Genomic DNA, 20,672 nt, shown 5'->3' on the forward strand with positions numbered 1-20,672 from the left:
TACCCACTCTTTCCGCAAAAATAATAACCTCTTTATCCAATTTCAGGGGCTGGAAAAAGGAAAGACGGCATCTAAGGGCACCATTGCGAGGTGGATCAAGACTGCCATCCAAGAGGCATATAAAGCCAGGGGCCTCGATCCTCCGGGAAAAATTAGAGCCCACTCCACGCGCTCCCTCTCCTCCTCTTGGGCAGAAAAGGCCAGGCGTCTGCCAAGCAAATTTGCAAAGCAGCCACCTGGTCTAGCATACACACGTTTATCAGACATTATAGGGTTAACGTCCAGTCGGACAAAGACCTGGGCTATGGACGAACAGTCCCTCAGGCAGTAGTCCCGCCCTAAAGCCACGTATAATTTGGTATACTCCATATGTAATGGGGCCGTCGGGATGACTCCCTGGAAAGATACGGATTACTTACCGGTAGTCCCATTCTCAGGAGTCATCACGACGGCCCATAGTTCCCTCCCTTCTAGAATAATTTATGTTCTTTAAATGTAAATATGACCGAATAAAGGTAAAATTTGGTTTAGTAAACATTGTCCACCGTAATAATTTGTAAGTCACTAAAGCATGGTGGAAAGGGAGGTGCTTTTAAACTCTTCCTGTCCCTACCTGGGTCAGAGGGCAACCTCCATTGCAAATGGGGCCGTTGTGATGACTCCTGGAAAAAGGACTACTGGTAACTAATCCGTATCTTTCCCCACATAATCTGCACCACGATGACACACCTGAGTTATGAGCTACCCCATTGCTCTAAGGAGGTACTATATGGTATGGTGTCTTCTGTTTGATTTGCTCCAGGGTTCAACACTGCTGTGACCTGGTTTGTACTGGTTCCCTTGTCCTCCAGACTATCCATTTCAGGGACTGCAGATGATTGCATACAGCCTCCAGAGGTAGGTGTCTTGGAGTTTATATTGGTTTGCATAGACCTCTTCTCAATTAGAGGTGTGGCTTGTAGAATAAAATAAATAAAAACGCCAAACCTACAGCTAAGAGATTGACAAATGAAGTAGTTATACATATATGTATATGTTGCTGTGGAGGAAGCCAGAAGCCTGGAGCTGGTTCCTCTGTTACCAGTGACTACGCAAAGACGGGTACAGCAGCTTATATTCATTCCTTCTTGTTTTCTGTGTTATTCCCCTATCCCTCATAGGGTTAACTAATGGCCGAGGTACAAAGTCAGGTTCGTCCTTGTCAGAACGGTTAATCTGCTGGTTAGGCAGGTCCCCTCCCTGTTTTAGTTTATTAGGGAGACTTTATTCCCTTTGATGCATAATATAATGTATTTAATAAAACTGCAATGCAATATGTGAAATAATAAATGTGAGTAACTAAACAAGATTTAAAGGGAAGGTACAGAAGCCAAGGATTCCAAATTAAGTTACATTTGTTAAGAAGGCTATTATGAAGAGCATGAACATTTTCATGAACACTATGATCTGTGACGTCACAGATTAAATCTTCGAGTGACGGCGTGCTGGGGATCTCCAAAGACTAGTTAGAAGGATCTTAGCTGTCAGCAAAATATGGCATATCAACCTCCTTCTGTAAGAAAGTGGGATGATGTTGACCTCCAGAAGCAGGACAGCCAGAGCAAGGAACTAGCACGTTTTACTCCTGGAATATTTGAAATTAAGTCAAATACACTGTTCCAAAAGGGAATAACAGAGGGGCAACCCCAAAATATATGCATCAGAGAACCTGGGTGTCCGCATGATGAATCCATCTCTGGGAAGAGCCTGGCTAATCTTATTGGGGTAAAATCCCATCCGGTTAGCAGTTTGTAGTGGATCTCTAAATGCGACGATTGAGCGTCGATGTATTGGCTCATACAAACGCCTGAGCCATTGTTTACAGGAAGAGCCTTTGGATAGGTCCTTTTCCCAATTTAAAACGTGTGCTTTCTTCGATTCACGCATATCTCCTGGTAGTAAGTTATAAAATTGTCCAACATGAGAACTTTTCTTCCCGGCTAAAGCAAAGAGTAGTGAAGATGATTTACTTCAACCGAGTCGTATTTGAAAGTTTTGAGGAATAAGCTTATCTGCGTATATAAAATAATTCCCTGCAGGGATTCCAAACCCCAATATTACTTCCATCAGCAGTACTATTTAGTGTGCCATATAATGTGAAATAGAAAAAAGGTAACTGCTTCCTTTTGGGGGAGGGGGGGGGAGGTTGTTTCTATGGTGTCCACACTGACAAAGATGGCGTGATAACTTCATCCCACAAGCATTTTCTTTCGCTTTCACATTTCCCGTGAAGGAACAGCTAAACTGAAAGCAGATTGCTGGTGTGAAGCGGCCCTTATAGAAACATTGAGTTCTGTGAATGATCGTCATGGTAGGGTGAATAACAACAGTAACGGATCCACACAACTGTACCTTGAAGTGTAAGCAGCCGATGAAAAGCTCATTCCACTCTTCCTCTTGAAAAGGTATTTTACTGTCAATGACTAAATTGGCTCGGAAGCGTCGAGTCATTTGATCCCCGTGCAAATCATCAGCAGGGTCTGTGCCCTCCCTGCAATGAAAACAAGCATCTATATTAGAAGGCCATGTGATAATCGCAGTGTGCACTGCAGTCATGCTGCTAATTACTAAGGGGAGTTCTGTAAGCCTTGGATAATTGTTGGATATGTGAACAGTTAGCTATATCATGCCTGAAGAGAGTTCCTGTTACCAGCGAGGGTCACGAGGGATGCTTCTAGATGTAGAGCGTATTATGTAGCGATAATAACATTATAGGATACCTACTGCAGTGACAGACAGGTAGAGCCTCTAGATGCAGGGAGTTGGTCCACAAAGGCCTTTGGATAAATGTTTACTGTACGAGTGTCTCAGAAAGCATGAATGCTGCAGACAGATCTGCGGAGGGTACGGTACAATGTAACTGCATAAGAGGAACATCAAATGGACGTTGTGTATTCTTAACTTTGTAATTGAGCGTTTGTACTGTAACAGTGTCTGTCATTGTGAATGCAGATGTGTATGGGGTCTAAACCTCAGACCCAGTGACCATTGGGGAATTCTCTGCACCAGGTGACTGTGCTGGGTGCGACTCATCAGTGAACGAACAGGAGATACAATGTAACTTTTATTATATTCTCAATAAAAAATTATGTACATCTTGGATTGAAGGAAGTAATAAATTTAAAAAATACTAAACTACCACTGTTATTGGGTTACAACCAGAGATGAGCGAGCACACTCGTCCGAGCTTGATACTTGTTCGAGCATTAGGGTACTCGAGATGCTCGTTACTCGAGACGAACACCACGCGGGGACAAGGTGGGATGAAGGCCATTCACCGCCTCCGGGTCACACCCCTGCCTCTTCCCCTGTGCCACAACCTGGCACACAGATCCAATCCCCCTCCCAGGATACAGACACGAGCACCTCCCACCTTGCACCCACACCCTCACCTCCACTGTCATCCAGCAATGTCTTTCAGCGCAGCGTTCAGCTGTCGCTAACACCAGCGTTGCAGCGAAAGTGCAAATACACCGCCACCCACCAGCATGCACGCGGCAGCACAGCAGTGGGTAAGCGTCAGTAAGCCGTGCTGAAACTAATCAGCTTAGGTGAAAAGAGGCACAAGGCCCCTAAGCTGCTGCAGGGTCTGACAGAGCAGACCGACCTCTGGATTTCGCCGCTGAGCCTCCAACCGGGCATTGTCGTGTGTGACAACGGCTGTAACCTGGTGGCAGCTCTGCAGCTTCACACATGTGCCATGCCTGGCCCACGTCCTCAATCTGGTAGTTCAGCAGTTTCTGAAAAACTACCCCCACTTGTCTGACCTGCTTGGCAAGGTGCGCCACGTTTGCGCATATTTCCGCAAGTCCACCACAGACGCTGCCACCCTGAGGACCCTGCAATGTCGGTTTCAGCTGCCAGAGCACCGACTGCTGTGCGACGTGCCCACACGCTGGAATTCTACGCTGCACATGTTGGCCAGGCTGTACGAGCAGCGTAGAGCAATAGTGGAATACCAGCTGCAACATGGGTGGTGGAGTGGTAGTCAGCCTCCGCAATTCTTTACTGAGGAGTGGGCATGGATGGCAGATATCTGCCAGCTTCTTGGAAACTGAGGAGTCTACCCAGATAGTGAGCGGCGATGCGGCAATCATTAGCGTTAACATCCTTCTGCTTTGCCTGCTGAGAAGTTCGCTGCTAAGCATAAAGGCCGATGCTTTGTGGTTGGTACAGGAGATGGGGGATGACAGTATGTCGCTTGATAGCCACACCACTCTCTGTCTATATCCCAGCGTGTTTTGGAGGAGGGGGAGGGGGAGGAGGGGGAAGAGACAGCTGGGCACACTGCAGAGGGTACCCATGCTGCTTGCCTCTCATCTGTTCAATGTGTATGGGCTGAAGATGAGGAGGATCCTGAAAGTCATCTTCCTAGTGAGGACAGCGATGTGTTGTGTACTGGGACCCTGGCACACATGGCTAACTTCATGTTAGGCTGCCTTTCCTGTGACCCTCACATTAGACGCATTCTTGCCAACACAGAATACTGGGTGTACACCCTTCTAGACCCACGGTATAAGAAGAACCTTTCCACTCTCATTCCCAAAGAGGAAAGGGGTACGAGTGTGATGCAATACCACAGGGCCCTGGTGGAAAAAGTGATGCTAAAGTTCCCATCTGACAGCGCTAGTGGCAGAAGATGCAGTTCAGAGGGCCAAGTAGCAGGGGAGACACGAGGATCAGACAGCATGTTCAGCGCAGGCAGAGGAACACTCTCCAAGGCCTTTGCCAGCTTTATGGCTCCCCAGCAAGGCTGTGTCACCACTCCCCAGTCAAAGCTGAGTCGGAAGGAGTACTGTAAAAAGATGGTGAGGGAGTACATAGCGATCGCACCACCGTCCTCCGTGATGCCTCTGCTCCATACAACTATTGGGTGTCAAAGCTGGACACGTGACACGAACTTGCGCTGTACGCCCTGGAGGTGCTGGCCTGCCCTGCCACTAGCGTCTTGTCAGAGAGGGTGTTTAGTGCAGCTGGGGGAATCATCCGCCTGTCAACTGACAGTGCAGACATACTTACCCTCATAAAGATGAACAAAGGCTGGATTTCCCCACACTTCTCTTCTCCACCGGTGGAAAGCAGTGGATCCTAAAGAATCTTTTCACTGCAACAGGAGAAGAATGCATCCTCTTTCACCCCAAAAAAGGGGAGAATTAGCTTTGTGTATCCCTCTCGGATATTATTACTCCTCCTTCTCCTTCTAAAACAGCATGTCATCACGCTGAACTGCCAATGTCCATGCAGCCCAAAATGCTCTGTTTAAAAACTTTTATCAGTTTTTAAAGTTTAAAAAGTTAAACTTAAACCAATTTTTGCGGAGGGCCGCCTCCAGGCTTTGTTACAAATTAACCAATAACGAGCTGTATCTTCAAAAAATATTTCTGGGTTTCACCTGCCCTTGCAGTTGAGCAATTTTTCAGGGGTACACTTGTACTCTTGGTACACCAATTTTTCAGGCCATTGCAAACTAATTTTTCCAGGCTTCGCCTATACACTTGGTAGGCAAATTTTTACAGGTGTCCGCCTCGCCTATACTATTGGTACACCAATTCTACTGGGGTCTGACTGTACCTTTTCTACTGAATGGTTTGAAGGGTTCGCCTATACTTTTGCTACAGAAATGTTACTGGGGTCTGCCTATACTCTTGCTACAGAAACGATACTGGGGTCTGCCTATACTCTTGCTACAAAAATGTTACAGGGGTCTGGCTATACTCTTGCTACAGAAATGTTACAGGGGTCTGCCTATACTCTTGCTACAGAAATGTTACAGGGGTCTGCCTATACTCTTGCTACAGAAATGTTACAGGGGTCTGCCTATACTCTTGCTACAGAAATGTTACTGGGGTCTGCCTATACTCTTGCTACAAAAATGTTACAGGGGTCTGCCTATACTCTTGCTACAAAAATGTTACAGGGGTCTGCCTATACTCTTGCTACAGAAATGTTACAGGGGTCCGCCTATACTCTTGCTACAGAAATGTTACTGGGGTCCACCTATACAGTTTCTTCTGAATGGTTTGAGGGGTTCGCCTATACTCTTGCTACAGAAATGTTACAGGGGTCTGCCTATACTCTTGCTACAGAAATGTTACAGGGGTCCGCCTATACTCCTGCTACAGAAATGTTACAGGGGTCTGCCTATGCTGTGGGTGCACAAAGACTTCCCATTGCAGTGTTTTACCTATCTGGCACAAATACACCGACTCACTTGGGCAGAAATGTGGGCCGAGGCCGAGGTCCTTGGCGGGGGGAAACTCTGCCATGTTTGGGCACTCTGATTTCTTCCTGTGTAATACCATCTTTGTGCACCGACAGCATAGGCAAGCCCAAGGAACTCAAAGACTTCCCATTGCGGTGTTGAGCTATCTGACACCTACACAGAAAGAATTGTGTGGGGACACATGGATTTCCCATTGCTATGTAAATCGCGGCACTGTGGGTAACACAAGGTGGGGGCTGGGACCGAGCCTGACCCTGGGCCCGCTCACGTGCTTCCCACACAGAGTATTGCTGCATTGTGGAGATGTGTAGAAGTGCTGGCACCTGAGTGCCCTTTATGCCCACGTTTGCGGCTCCTGACAATTTTGTGATGGAGGTGGCACGGGATTGGAATGATGATCATACGTCAATTTATCATCAATTCTCAACAGCATTGTGGGCTATCGCCCACACTTTCAAAGACGGTCGCTGCCTGGCCCTGCCAACCCTCTGCAGTGTGTGCCTCCGGTTCCTCCTCATCCATTATGCACTTATAAATAGACATGAGGGTGGTGTGGCTATGAAGCCAGCGTGTGGCATGAGGGCAGCTGAACGCTGCGCAGGGAAAATTTTGGGTGCACTGTGGACGCAGGGTCGTGTGGGGGTTTGGACAGCATGTAACCCAGGAGAAGAGGTAGCAGTGTCACCCGGAGGCAGTGATTGTCCTTGGTTGCAGGTAGTGTGGTGCTTAGCTAAGATGTGCCAGCACGTGTGCCTGTGCCAGTGCGTGTGCCTTGCTAAATTGTTAGAAGGGTGACGCCAGACTCTTGCCCCCATTTTGGCTTAATAGTGGGACCTGGGAGCCTCAGATGCAGCCATGCATGCTGCCCCTGCCCTTCCCTATCCGTTTCTGTGGTGTTTCCATGACTTTCTGATGTTTTCTGGTGTTTGACAAGTCATCACCTATGCGGAGCATCGGTCCCATACAAAAATGCTCGAGTCGCCCATTGACTTCAATGGGGTTCGTTACTCGAAACGAGCTCTCGAGCATTACGAAAAGTTCGACTTGAGCAACGAGCACCCGAGCATTTTGGTGCTCGCTCATCTCTAGTTACAACCCACTACATCCAAACTAATCATATCAGACTCATATATTTTGTGTAAGGTGTGGGAGTGCAATGAACAGAATGGCCTGCAGAGGGCTACAGACAGGCATTCTGGAATGTGTCAACACCTGAGTGTGGCAGAAGAAGTCCAGTTTGGAGCATTGAGGTTTGGAGTGAACTAATTCTGGGAACGTCATACTTCTGATGGAGGAGGACGCCCTCCAGATGCCCCGGGTGGGGTAGTAACGGTGGCCCATTGGGTTGTAAACCCTGGACATTTCAAATGAACTGCGTTTATGCTGTATATCGTTGCTGTGCTGTGATGCTGAAATAAAGGCTGGCAGGCACCAGATTTATAAGAAACAACTGTTCCTGGAGCCTTTATACACGTGTGGTGCCCATTTTCCTGATGTTGAGGTTGATGATCCAGAAGCGACTAAACCCCTTTGGCACAAATGCTAAATTGCCAATATACAGTAAAAGACAGACTGATGTATAAAGATCAATGCTGCAGCTCAAGATCCTAGGGCCCCAATTCCCCTGATGGCATCTGTATAAGTGGGGCATGTCAATTTTAATCAGGACCACTGTATTTCTGTTCTTATTACATTGGGGTCTTGAGCCGTATACGATTATAGGTGCTGCTGTAGTGTAAAGTGATTATTTCTTCAATCCAAGGTGCACAAATATTTCAAATGAGAAGCTAATAAAAGTTAAATGTTATCTCACAGTTGGGGCCACAGCCTCTGGGTTGTTAATACCCGATGTAACCCTCCGGCTGGTTCTGTTTGCTTTTCGTGAAGGAATAGAAGGCATTGTGCCCCACAGGGGGTTGCTGAGTGATGTATAGATGGGTGTTGTGGCACTCAAGTTGTCTTGTGACAGAGGTGAAGAGTGCAAATAAGAGTGAATAGCTGGTGCAAGATTGAGTGTGGCTGAGCCAAAAAGTCACACATATAATTCTGGCAGCCTGTGCAAAAGGTTGGGAGTAGCAGAGTCGTGTGAGCTGGTCCTTGGGCCCTCCGGAAGAGCGTGATCCTGGACAGTCAACTCTAAAAGCTGAGGGAGCCGCAGTTGGAATGTATCAAGTGCCGACCGAGCCAAGACAGATCTGCATGAAGTTAAGAGACTGTATGTAACAAAAGTGGCCAGCAACGCAAGTAATTGGCCGTGCATAATAATGTGTAACAGGCCTGTTTGCGTTGGGGACTATCACTTGTTCCTGCAGAGGTGGCGGCCCGATAGTGCTACAAACTACACCAGTGTTACTAGAGGGTTCCGAACTGTCTCAGCATGCTAAAACTCTGTGTTGAATTCACGTGAATGTACTCTTCTTACCCATTAACTGAATGTATCACTGATTCAGCCAAGTAAAGTTCATTATTGACAGTCTGGTTCTGCGCTCCGTCTCTTATTTCTTCTGCCCACCACAAGCACAAAGACTATTTGCATTAAGTTTATTTGTCATACTGTACTAGTAGATGCTTTAGCCATACGAGTCTGAGAGTTCATCTTACCTCAGTGGTATTTGTTGGCTTAAGTGAAAAATGCTTGCTGTGTTTACCAGAAGGTACTGGGCTTCATTCACTAAAGAAAGTGAAGCAGAATTTGGATCCACAAGTCCTGGAAAGAAAAATAAAACTCCAACATTAAGGCTGCTGACACCCAAGCATTCTGCATCCACACTGTGGAGGAGTTACCAGCCTGACCGCGGGTCTCCTGACCCGAACTCTGAGCCTCATAGGAATCCTTGATCAGGGCGGTACCTGCAGCTGGTGCTGCCCCGGGCACTGATGCTGAATTTGGATTAAATCTATGTAGTATGTGGATTCACATCAGAATCTGACGCGGAAACCCAAAGCCGAGCCTCAGATTTCTGTCATGGATTTGCATTTGAAATAGTTGCATACGTGCACCCGGATGCCCTGGCACGGAGTCCACCTCTAGAATACCCTGTCAATTGTTTATCAGCAACACGGTTTCCAAGTTTGAGACATATGAACTACAAAATTCATATAGAACTTAATAGGATGCAAAATGGATACAGATTCAAAGGCCTTTTGGGGGGAATTTACATCAGAATCTGCACAAAGCCACCCCAGCATGAACAGACTTAGGCCTCCATCAGACGAGTTTGCTTTTTTGCGTGCCTTTGTGCGCAAAAAAATGCGCTCCATAGATGTGCAAAATGCGCGAGAACAAATGCCTTTGCATGTGCATGTCCTTTCGTTTGCAGTTGCGAGTATTTTGTGCTTCTAAAGAACAGACATGTGCAAAAAACACGCTCGTCTGACTGAGGCCTTAAAGCGTACCCCTTCTTATAACATTTTGCCGCTAGTACCCAAACGTTCATTGAGCCCCTGAAAGCTCTTCTACAAACCTCCTAGGTTTTTAGTGGCAGCACCAAGTTAGCTGCATACAATACCAGGACCAAGCTTACATAGATAGAAGAACAGAACCATGCTGACTACATAGATAAGATGCCAGAACCAAGCTGACAACATAGATGTTGCTCAAGAGCCAAGCTTACTACTTGGAATTAGTACAGAACCAAACAGCTGCTGTCAGAAAAATAATATATCAACTACCAGTGTATATAACTGGGCATCCAGTGCCATAAAAGATGCCCACAGGAAAAAACTCACAGCCACGAATTCACACATGAAAAGTTGCCCAAAAACTGTCAACACATGTTGTTGCATGGTTACAGCACCATGAGCTTATGGACCTGTGATATTTGGGGTGCATAGTGGTTGGGGTGCAATTGATCTGCAATCTGATTGAGATTTTGGGTTGACCAAGAGCAAAAATGAGGAAGATCCGTGCTGTGGAAACACGTTGGTACCAGTCTGTTATTACCAACTGGATGCCAGGAACTGGAGAGGAATGTTGAAATCTAAATTGGGCTACCAGTTTCTGAGCTAGTTACAGGAATAAAGTGGCCGTGCCGAGGTGGTAGGCTCAGAAAGCTTTAGACCAAATAAAGGCTATGGCAGCGTTCACACCTACATTTTGGTTTCAATTCTGATCCGTCAGAAGAACAGAAAACTGAGAAAAATCCTGGAAAGGATCGAAAATATGAAACAAACTTAAGACATTTCATTTTTTTGAACAGGAGAAATAGTGAAGACTGCTGAGGGGACACTATACAGGAGGCACTATTATACTACATAGCTGCAGACTGCTGAGGGGACACTATACAGGAGGCACTATTATACTACGTGGCTGCAGACTGCTGGGGGGACACTATACAGGAGGCACTATTATACTACATAGCTGCAGACTGCTGAGGGGACACTATACAGGAGGCACTATTATACTACATAGCTGCAGACTGCTGAGGGGACACTATACAGGAGGCACTATTATACTACGTGGCTGCAGACTGCTGGGGGGGGCACTATACAGGAGGCACTATTATACTACGTGGCTGCAGACTGCTGGGGGGACACTATACAGGAGGCATTATTATACTACATAGCTGCAGACTGCTGAGGGGACACTATACAGGAGGCACTATTATACTACGTGGCTGCAAACTACTAAGGGGACACTATACAGGAGGCACTATTACACTACATAGCTGCAGACTGCTGAGGGGACACTATACAGGAGGCACTATTATACTACGTGGCTGCAGACTGCTGGGGGGACACTATACAGGAGGCACTATTATACTACGTGGCTGCAGATTACTAAGGGGACACTATACAGAAGGCACTATTATACTACGTGGCTGCAGACTGCTAAGGGGACACTATACAGGAGGCACTATTATACTATGTGTCTGCAGACTGCTGAGGGGACACTATACAGGAGTCACTATTATACTACGTGGCTGCAAACTACTAAGGGGACACTATACAGGAGGTACTATTATACTACGTGGCTGCAGACTACTAAGGGGACAATATACAGAAGGCACTATTACACTACATAGCTGCAGACTGCTGAGGGGACACTATACAGGAGGCACTATTATACTACGTGGCTGCAGACTGCTGGGGGGGCACTATACAGGAGGCACTATTATACTACATGGCTGCAGACTGCTGGGGGGACACTATACAGGAGGCACTATTATACTACGTGGCTGCAGACTGCTGGGGGGGCACTATACAGGAGGCACTATTATACTACATGGCTGCAGACTGCTGGGGAGACACTATACAGGAGGCACTATTATACTACGTGTCTGCAGACTGCAAAGGGGACACTATACAGGAGGCACTATTACACTACATAGCTGCAGACTGCTGAGGGGACACTATACAGGAGGCACTATTATACTACGTGGCTGCAGACTGCTGGGGGGGCACTATACAGGAGGCACTATTATACTACATGGCTGCAGACTGCTGGGGGGACACTATACAGGAGGCACTATTATACTACGTGGCTGCAGACTGCTGGGGGGGCACTATACAGGAGGCACTATTATACTACATGGCTGCAGACTGCTGGGGGGACACTATACAGGAGGCACTATTATACTACGTGGCTGCAGACTGCTGGGGGGGCACTATACAGGAGGCACTATTATACTACGTGGCTGCAGACTGCTGGGGGGACACTATACAGGAGGCATTATTATACTACGTGGCTGCAGACTGCTGGGGGGGCACTTTACAGGAGGCACTATTATGCTACGTGACTGCAGACTGCTAAGGGTCACTATACAGGAGGCACTATTATACTACGTGGCTGCAAACTGCTAAGGGGACACTATACAGGAGGCACTATTACACTACATAGCTGCAGACTGCTGAGGGGACACTATACAGGAGGTACTATTATACTACGTGGCTGCAGACTGCTGGGGGGAAACTATACACGAGGCACTATTATACTACATAGCTGCAGACTGCTAAGGGGCGCTATACAGGAGGCACTATTATACTACGTGGCTGCAGACTGCTGGGGGGACACTATACAGGAGGCACTATTATACTACGTGGCTGCAGACTGCTGGGGGGACACTATACAGGAGGCACTATTATACTACGTGGCTGCAGACTGCTGGGGGGAAACTATACACGAGGCACTATTATACTATGTGGCTGCAGACTGCTAAGGGGTGCTATACAGGAGGCACTATTATACTACGTGACTGCAGAGTGCCGAGGTGACACTATACAGGAGGCACTATTATACTACGTGTCTGCAGACTGCTGAGGGCGCTATTCAAGAGGCACTATTATACTACGTGGTTACAGACTGCTGAGGGTCGCTATACAGGAGAAACTATTAAACTACATAGCTGCAGACTGCTGGGGGGACACTATACAGGAGGCACTATTATACTACGTGGCTGCAGACTGCTGAGGGGACACTATACAGGAGGCACTATTATACTACATGGCTGCAGACTGCTGAGGGGACACTATACAGGAGGCACTATTATACTACGTGGCTGCAGACTGCTGAGGTGACACTATACAGGAGGCACTATTCTACTACATGGCTGCAGACTGCTGAGGGGACACTATACAGGAGGCACTATTATACTACATGGCTGCAGACTGCTGGGGGGACACTATACAGGAGGCACTATTATACTACGTGGCTGCAGACTGCTAAGGGGCGCTATACAGGAGGCACTATTATACTACATGGCTGCAGACTGCTGGGGGGACAATATACAGGAGGCACTATTATACTACGTGGCTGCAGACTGCTGAGGGGACACTATACAGGAGGCACTATTATACTACGTGGCTGCAGACTGCTGGGGGGACACTATACAGGAGGCACTATTATACTACGTGACTGCAGACTGCCGAGGTGACACTATACAGGAGGCACTATTATACTACATATCTGCAGACTGCTGAGGGCGCTATTTAAGAGGCAACATTAAACTACGTAGCTACAGACTGCTGAGGGTCGCTATACAGGAGGCACTATTATACTACGTGGCTGCAGACTGCTGGGGGGGCACTATACAGGAGGCACTATTATACTACGTGGCTGCAGACTGCTGAGGGGACACTATACAGGAGGCACTATTATACTACGTGGCTGCAGACTGCTGGGGGGACACTATACAGGAGGCACTATTATACTACGTGGCTGCAGACTGCTGGGGGGACAGTATACAGGAGGCACTATTACACTACATAGCTACAGACTGCTGAGGGGACACTATACAGGAGGCACTATTACACTACGGGACTGCAGACTGCTAAGGGGCGCTATACAGGAGGCACTATTCTACTACATGGCTGCAGACCGCTGGGCGGAAACTATACATGAGGCACTATTCTACTACGTGGCTGCAGACTGCTGGGGGGAAACTATACATGAGGCACTATTATACTACGTGGCTGCAGACTGCTGGGGGGACACTATACAGGAGGCACTATTATACTACGTGGCTGCAGACTGCTAAGGGGACACTATACAGAAGGCACTATTATACTACGTGGCTGCAGACTGCTGAGGGGACACTATACAGGAGGCACTATTATACTACATGGCTGCAGACTGCTGAGGGGACACTATACAGGAGGCACTATTATACTACGTGGCTGCAGACTGCTGAGGGGACACTATACAGAAGGCACTATTATACTACGTGGCTGCAGACTGCTGAGGGGACACTATACAGGAGGCACTATTATACTACGTGTTTGCAGACTGCTGAGGGGACACTATACAGGAGGCACTATTATACTACGTGGCTGCAGACAGCTGAGGGGACACTATACAGGAGACACTATTACACTATGTGGCTGCAGACAGCTGAGGGGACACTATAGAGGAGGCACTATTATACTAAGTGGCTGCAGACTGCTAAGGGGACAGTTTAGAGGAGGCACTATTATACTACATGGCTGCAGACTGCTAAGGGGACACTATACAGGAGGCACTATTATACTACGTGGCTGCAGACTGCTGAGGTGCGCTATATAGGAGGTACTATTATACTACATGGCTGCAGACTGCTGAGGGGACACTATACAGGAGGCACTATTATACTACGTGGCTGCAGACTGCTGAGGGGACAATATACAGGAGGCACTATTATACTACGTGGCTGCAGACTGCTGGGGAGACACTATACAGGAGGTACTATTATACTACGTGTCTGCAGACTGCTGGGGGGACACTATACAGGAGGCACTATTATACTACGTGGCTGCAGACTGCTGAGGGGACACTATACAGGAGGCACTATTATACTACGTGGCTGCAGACTGCTAAGGGGACACTATACAGGAGGCACTATTATACTTCGTGGTTGCAAACTACTGAGGGTCGCTACATAGGAGGCACTATTATACTACGTGGCTGCAGACTGCTGAGGGCGCTATACAGGAGGTACTATTATACTACGTGGCTGCAGACTGCTGAAGGGACACTATATAGGAGGTACTATTATACTACGTGGCTGCAGACTGCTGAGGGGACACTATACAGGAGGCACTGTTATACTACATAGCTGCAGACTGCTGAGGGTCACTATACAGGAAGCAATATTATACTATGTGGCTGCAGACTGCTAAGTGGACACTATACAGGAGGCACTATTACACTACATAGCTGCAGACTGCTGAGGGTCACTATACAGGAGTCACTATTATACCACGTGGCTGCAGACTGCTGGGGGGACACTATACAGGAGGCACTATTATACTACGTGGCTGCAGACTGCTAGGGGTCACTATACAGGAGGCACTATTAAACTACGTGGCTGCAGACTGCTGGGGGGAAACTATACAGGAGTCACTATTATACCACGTGGCTGCAGACTGCTGGGGGGACACTATACAGGAGGCACTATTACACTACATGGCTGCAGACTACTGAGGGGACACTATACTGTAGGCACTATTAAACTACGTGGCTGCAGACTGCTGGGGGGACACTATACAGAAGGCAACATTATACTACGTGGCTGCAGACGGCTGAGGGGACACTATACAGGAGGCACTATTATACCACGTGGCTGCAGACTGGTGAGGGGACACTATACAGGAGGCACTATTATACTACGTGGCTGCAGACTGCTGAGGGGACACTATTTAGGAGGTAATATTATACTACGTGTCTGCAGACTGCTGAGGGGACACTATACAGGAGGCACTATTATACTACATGGCTGCAGACTGCTGAGGGGACACTATTTAGGAGGTACTATAATACTACGTGGCTGCAGACTGCTGAGGGGACACTATACAGGAGGCACTATTATACTACGTGGCTGCAGACTGCTGGGGAGACACTATACAGGAGGCACTATTATATTACGTGGCTGCAGACTGCTGAGGGGACACTATACAGGAGGCACTATTATACTACATGGCTGCAGACTGCTGAGGGGACACTATACAGGAGGCACTATTATACTACGTGGCTGCAGACTGCTGGGGGGGCACTATACAGGAGGCACTATTATACTACATGGCTGCAGACTGCTGAGGGGACACTATACAGAAGGCACTATTATACTACGTGGCTGCAGACTGCTGAGGGGACACTATATAGGAGGCACTATTATACTACGTGTTTGCAGACTGCTGAGGGGACACTATACAGGAGGCACTATTATACTACGTGGCTGCAGACAGCTGAGGGGACACTATACAGGAGACACTATTACACTATGTGGCTGCAGACAGCTGAGGGGACACTATAGAGGAGGCACTATTATACTAAGTGGCTGCAGACTGCTAAGGGGACAGTTTAGAGGAGGCACTATTATACTACATGGCTGCAGACTGCTAAGGGGACACTATACAGGAGGCACTATTATACTACGTGGCTGCAGACTGCTGAGGGGACACTATACAGGAGGCACTATTATACTACGTGTTTGCAGACTGCTGAGGGGACACTATACAGGAGGCACTATTATACTACGTGGCTGCAGACTGCTGAGGGGACAATATACAGGAGGCACTATTATACTACGTGGCTGCAGACTGCTGGGGAGACACTATACAGGAGGTACTATTATACTACGTGTCTGCAGACTGCTGGGGGGACACTATACAGGAGGCACTATTATACTACGTGGCTGCAGACTGCTGAGGGGACACTATACAGGAGGCACTATTATACTACGTGGCTGCAGACTGCTAAGGGGACACTATACAGGAGGCACTATTATACTTCGTGGTTGCAAACTACTGAGGGTCGCTACATAGGAGGCACTATTATACTACGTGGCTGCAGACTGCTGAGGGCGCTATACAGGAGGTACTATTATACTACGTGGCTGCAGACTGCTGAAGGGACACTATATAGGAGGTACTATTATACTACGTGGCTGCAGACTGCTGAGGGGACACTATACAGGAGGCACTGTTATACTACATAGCTGCAGACTGCTGAGGGTCACTATACAGGAAGCAATATTATACTATGTGGCTGCAGACTGCTAAGTGGACACTATACAGGAGGCACTATTACACTACATAGCTGCAGACTGCTGAGGGTCACTATACAGGAGTCACTATTATACCACGTGGCTGCAGACTGCTGGGGGGACACTATACAGGAGGCACTATTATACTACGTGGCTGCAGACTGCTAAGGGTCACTATACAGGAGGCACTATTATACTACGTGGCTGCAGACTGCTGGGGGGACACTATGCAGGAGGCACTATTATACTACGTGGCTGCAGACTGCTGGGGGGACACTATACAGGAGTCACTATTATACCACGTGGCTGCAGACTGCTGGGGGGACACTATACAGGAGGCACTATTACACTACATGGCTGCAGACTACTGAGGGGACACTATACTGTAGGCACTATTAAACTACGTGGCTGCAGACTGCTGGGGGGACACTATACAGAAGGCAACATTATACTACGTGGCTGCAGACGGCTGAGGGGACACTATACAGGAGGCACTATTATACCACGTGGCTGCAGACTGGTGAGGGGACACTATACAGGAGGCACTATTATACTACGTGGCTGCAGACTGCTGAGGGGACACTATTTAGGAGGTAATATTATACTACGTGTCTGCAGACTGCTGAGGGGACACTATACAGGAGGCACTATTATACTACATGGCTGCAGACTGCTGAGGGGACACTATTTAGGAGGTACTATAATACTACGTGGCTGCAGACTGCTGAGGGGACACTATACAGGAGGCACTATTATACTACGTGGCTGCAGACTGCTGGGGAGACACTATACAGGAGGCACTATTATATTACGTGGCTGCAGACTGCTGAGGGGACACTATACAGGAGGCACTATTATACTACATGGCTGCAGACTGCTGAGGGGACACTATACAGGAGGCACTATTATACTACGTGGCTGCAGACTGCTGGGGGGGCACTATACAGGAGGCACTATTATACTACATGGCTGCAGACTGCTGAGGGGACACTATACAGGAGGCACTATTATACTACGTGGCTGCAGACTGCTGAGGGGACACTATACAGGAGGTACTATTATACCATGTGGCTGCAGACTGCTGAGGGGACACTATACAGGAGGCACTATTATACTACGTGGCTGCAGACTGCTGAGGGGACACTATTTAGGAGGTACTATTATACTACGTGTCTGCAGACTGCTGAGGGGACACTATTTAGGAGGTACTATTATACTACGTGTCTGCAGACTGCTGAGGGGACACTATTTAGGAGGTACTATTATACTACGTGTCTGCAGACTGCTGAGGGAACACTATACAGAAGGCACTATTATACTACGTGTCTGCAAACTGCTGAGGGGCGATATACAGGAGGTACTATTATACTACGTGGCTGCAGACTGCTGAGGGGACACTATTTAGGAGGTACTATTATGCTACGTGGCTGCAGACTGCTGAGGGGACACTATACAGGAGGCACTATTATACTACGTGGCTGCAGACTTCTGAGGGGACACTATTTAGGAGGTAATATTATACTACGTGTCTGCAGACTGCTGAGGGGCGATATACAGGAGGTACTATTATACTACGTGGCTGCAGACTGCTGAGGGGACACTATACAGGAGGCACTATTATATAACGTGGCTGCAGACTGCTGGGGAGACACTATACAGGAGGCACTATTATACTACGTGGCTGCAGACTGCTGAGGGGACACTATACAGGAGGCACTATTATACTACGTGGCTGCAGACTGCTGAGGGGACACTATACAGGAGGCACTATTATACTACGTGGCTGCAGACTGCTGAGGGGACACTATACAGGAGGCACTATTATACTACGTGGCTGCAGACTGCTGGGGGGGCACTATACAGGAGGCACTATTATACTACATGGCTGCAGACTGCTGAGGGGACACTATACAGGAGGCACTATTATACTACGTGGCTGCAGACTGCTGGGGGGGCACTATACAGGAGGCACTATTATACTACGTGGCTGCAGACTGCTGGGGGGGCACTATACAGAAGGCACTATTATACTACGTGGCTGCAGACTGCTGGGGGGACACTATACAGGAGGCACTATTATACTACGTGGCTGCAGACTGCTGGGGGGACACTATACAGGAAGCACTATTATACTACGTGGCTGCAGACTGCTGAGGGGACACTATTTAGGAGGTACTATTATACTACGTGGCTGCAGACTGCTGGGGGGACACTATACAGGAGGCACTATTATACTACGTGGCTGCAGACTGCTGAGGGGACACTATACAGGAGGTACTATTATACTACGTGGCTGCAGACTGCTGAGGGGACACTATTTAGGAGGTACTATTATACTACGTGGCTGCAGACTGCTGAGGGGACACTATACAGGAGGCACTATTATATAACGTGGCTGGAGACTGCTGGGGAGACACTATACAGGAGGCACTATTATACTACGTGGCTGCAGACTGCTGAGGGGACACTATACAGGAGGCACTATTATACTACATGGCTGCAGACTGCTGAGGGGACACTATACAGGAGGCACTATTATACTACGTGGCTGCAGACTGCTGGGGGGGCACTATACAGGAGGCACTATTATACTACATGGCTGCAGACTGCTGAGGGGAAACTATACAGGAGGCACTATTATACTACGTGGCTGCAGACTGCTGAGGGTCGCTATACAGGAGGCACTATTATACTACATGGCTGCAGACTGCTGAGGGGACACTATACAGGAGGCACTATTATACTACGTGGCTGCAGACTGCTGGGGGGGCACTATACAGGAGGCACTATTATACTACGTGGCTGCAGACTGCTGGGGGGGCACTATACAGGAGGCACTATTATACTACGTGGCTGCTGACTGCTGAGGGGACACTATACAGGAGGCACTATTATACTACGTGGCTGCAGACTGCTGGGGGGGCACTATACAGGAGGCACTATTATACTATGTGGCTGCAGACTGCTGGGGGGGCACTATACAGGAGGCACTATTATACTACGTGGCTGCAGACTGCTGAGGGGACACTATACAGGAGGCACTATTATACTACGTGGCTGCAGACTGCTGAGGGGACACTATACAGGAGGCACTATTATACTACGTGGCTGCAGACTGCTGAGGGGACACTATACAGGAGGCACTATTATACTACATGGCTGCAGACTGCTGAGGGGACACTATACAGGAGGCACTATTATACTACGTGGCTGCAGACTGCTGGGGGGGCACTATACAGGAGGCACTATTATACTACATGGCTGCAGACTGCTGAGGGGACACTATACAGGAGGCACTATTATACTACGTGGCTGCAGACTGCTGAGGGGACACTATACAGGAGGTACTATTATACCATGTGGCTGCAGACTGCTGAGGGGACACTATACAGGAGGCACTATTATACTACGTGGCTGCAGACTGCTGAGGGTCGCTATACAGGAGGCACTATTACACTACATGGCTGCAGACTGCTGAGGGGACACTATACAGGAGGCACTATTATACTACGTGGCTGCAGACTGCTGGGGGGGCACTATACAGGAGGCACTATTATACTACGTGGCTGCAGACTGCTGGGGGGACACTATACAGGAGGCACTATTATACTACGTGGCTGCAGACTGCTGGGGGGGCACTATACAGGAGGCACTATTATACTACATAGCTGCAGACTGCTGGGGGGACACTATTTAGGAGGTACTTTTATACTACGTGGCTGCAGACTGCTGAGGGGACACTATACATGAGGCACTATTATACTACATGGCTGCAGACTGCTGGGGGGACACTATACAGGAGGCACTATTATACTACGTGGCTGCAGACTGCTGGGGGGACACTATACAGGAGTCACTATTATACTACGTGGCTGCAGACTGCTGGGGGGACACTATACAGGAGGCACTATTATACTACGTGGCTGCAGACTGCTGGGGGGACACTATACAGG

The 20,672-nt window shown here is 48.2% G+C and overlaps 1 protein-coding gene across 3 annotated transcripts in view; it reads right to left on the reverse strand.

The window, feature by feature from the left end:
* MOCOS (molybdenum cofactor sulfurase) overlaps window positions 1–20,672 on the reverse strand; it is a 397,435-nt gene that overhangs the window by 79,491 nt on the left and 297,272 nt on the right. For 2 of the 3 annotated variants that reach the window (XM_066579116.1, XM_066579115.1), the window contains exons 12-13: window positions 8,864–8,969; window positions 2,392–2,530 (exon numbers count right to left, since the gene is read on the reverse strand). In XM_066579116.1, coding sequence (XP_066435213.1) covers window positions 2,392–2,530; window positions 8,864–8,969 — 245 coding nt within the window. The remainder of the gene's footprint in view (window positions 1–2,391; window positions 2,531–8,863; window positions 8,970–20,672) is intronic. The other variant, XM_066579117.1, reaches the window with a different exon arrangement.

This window comes from Eleutherodactylus coqui, chromosome 9, assembly GCF_035609145.1.
Source record: "Eleutherodactylus coqui strain aEleCoq1 chromosome 9, aEleCoq1.hap1, whole genome shotgun sequence".
In the NCBI taxonomy this organism is placed as follows: Eukaryota; Metazoa; Chordata; class Amphibia; order Anura; family Eleutherodactylidae; genus Eleutherodactylus; species Eleutherodactylus coqui.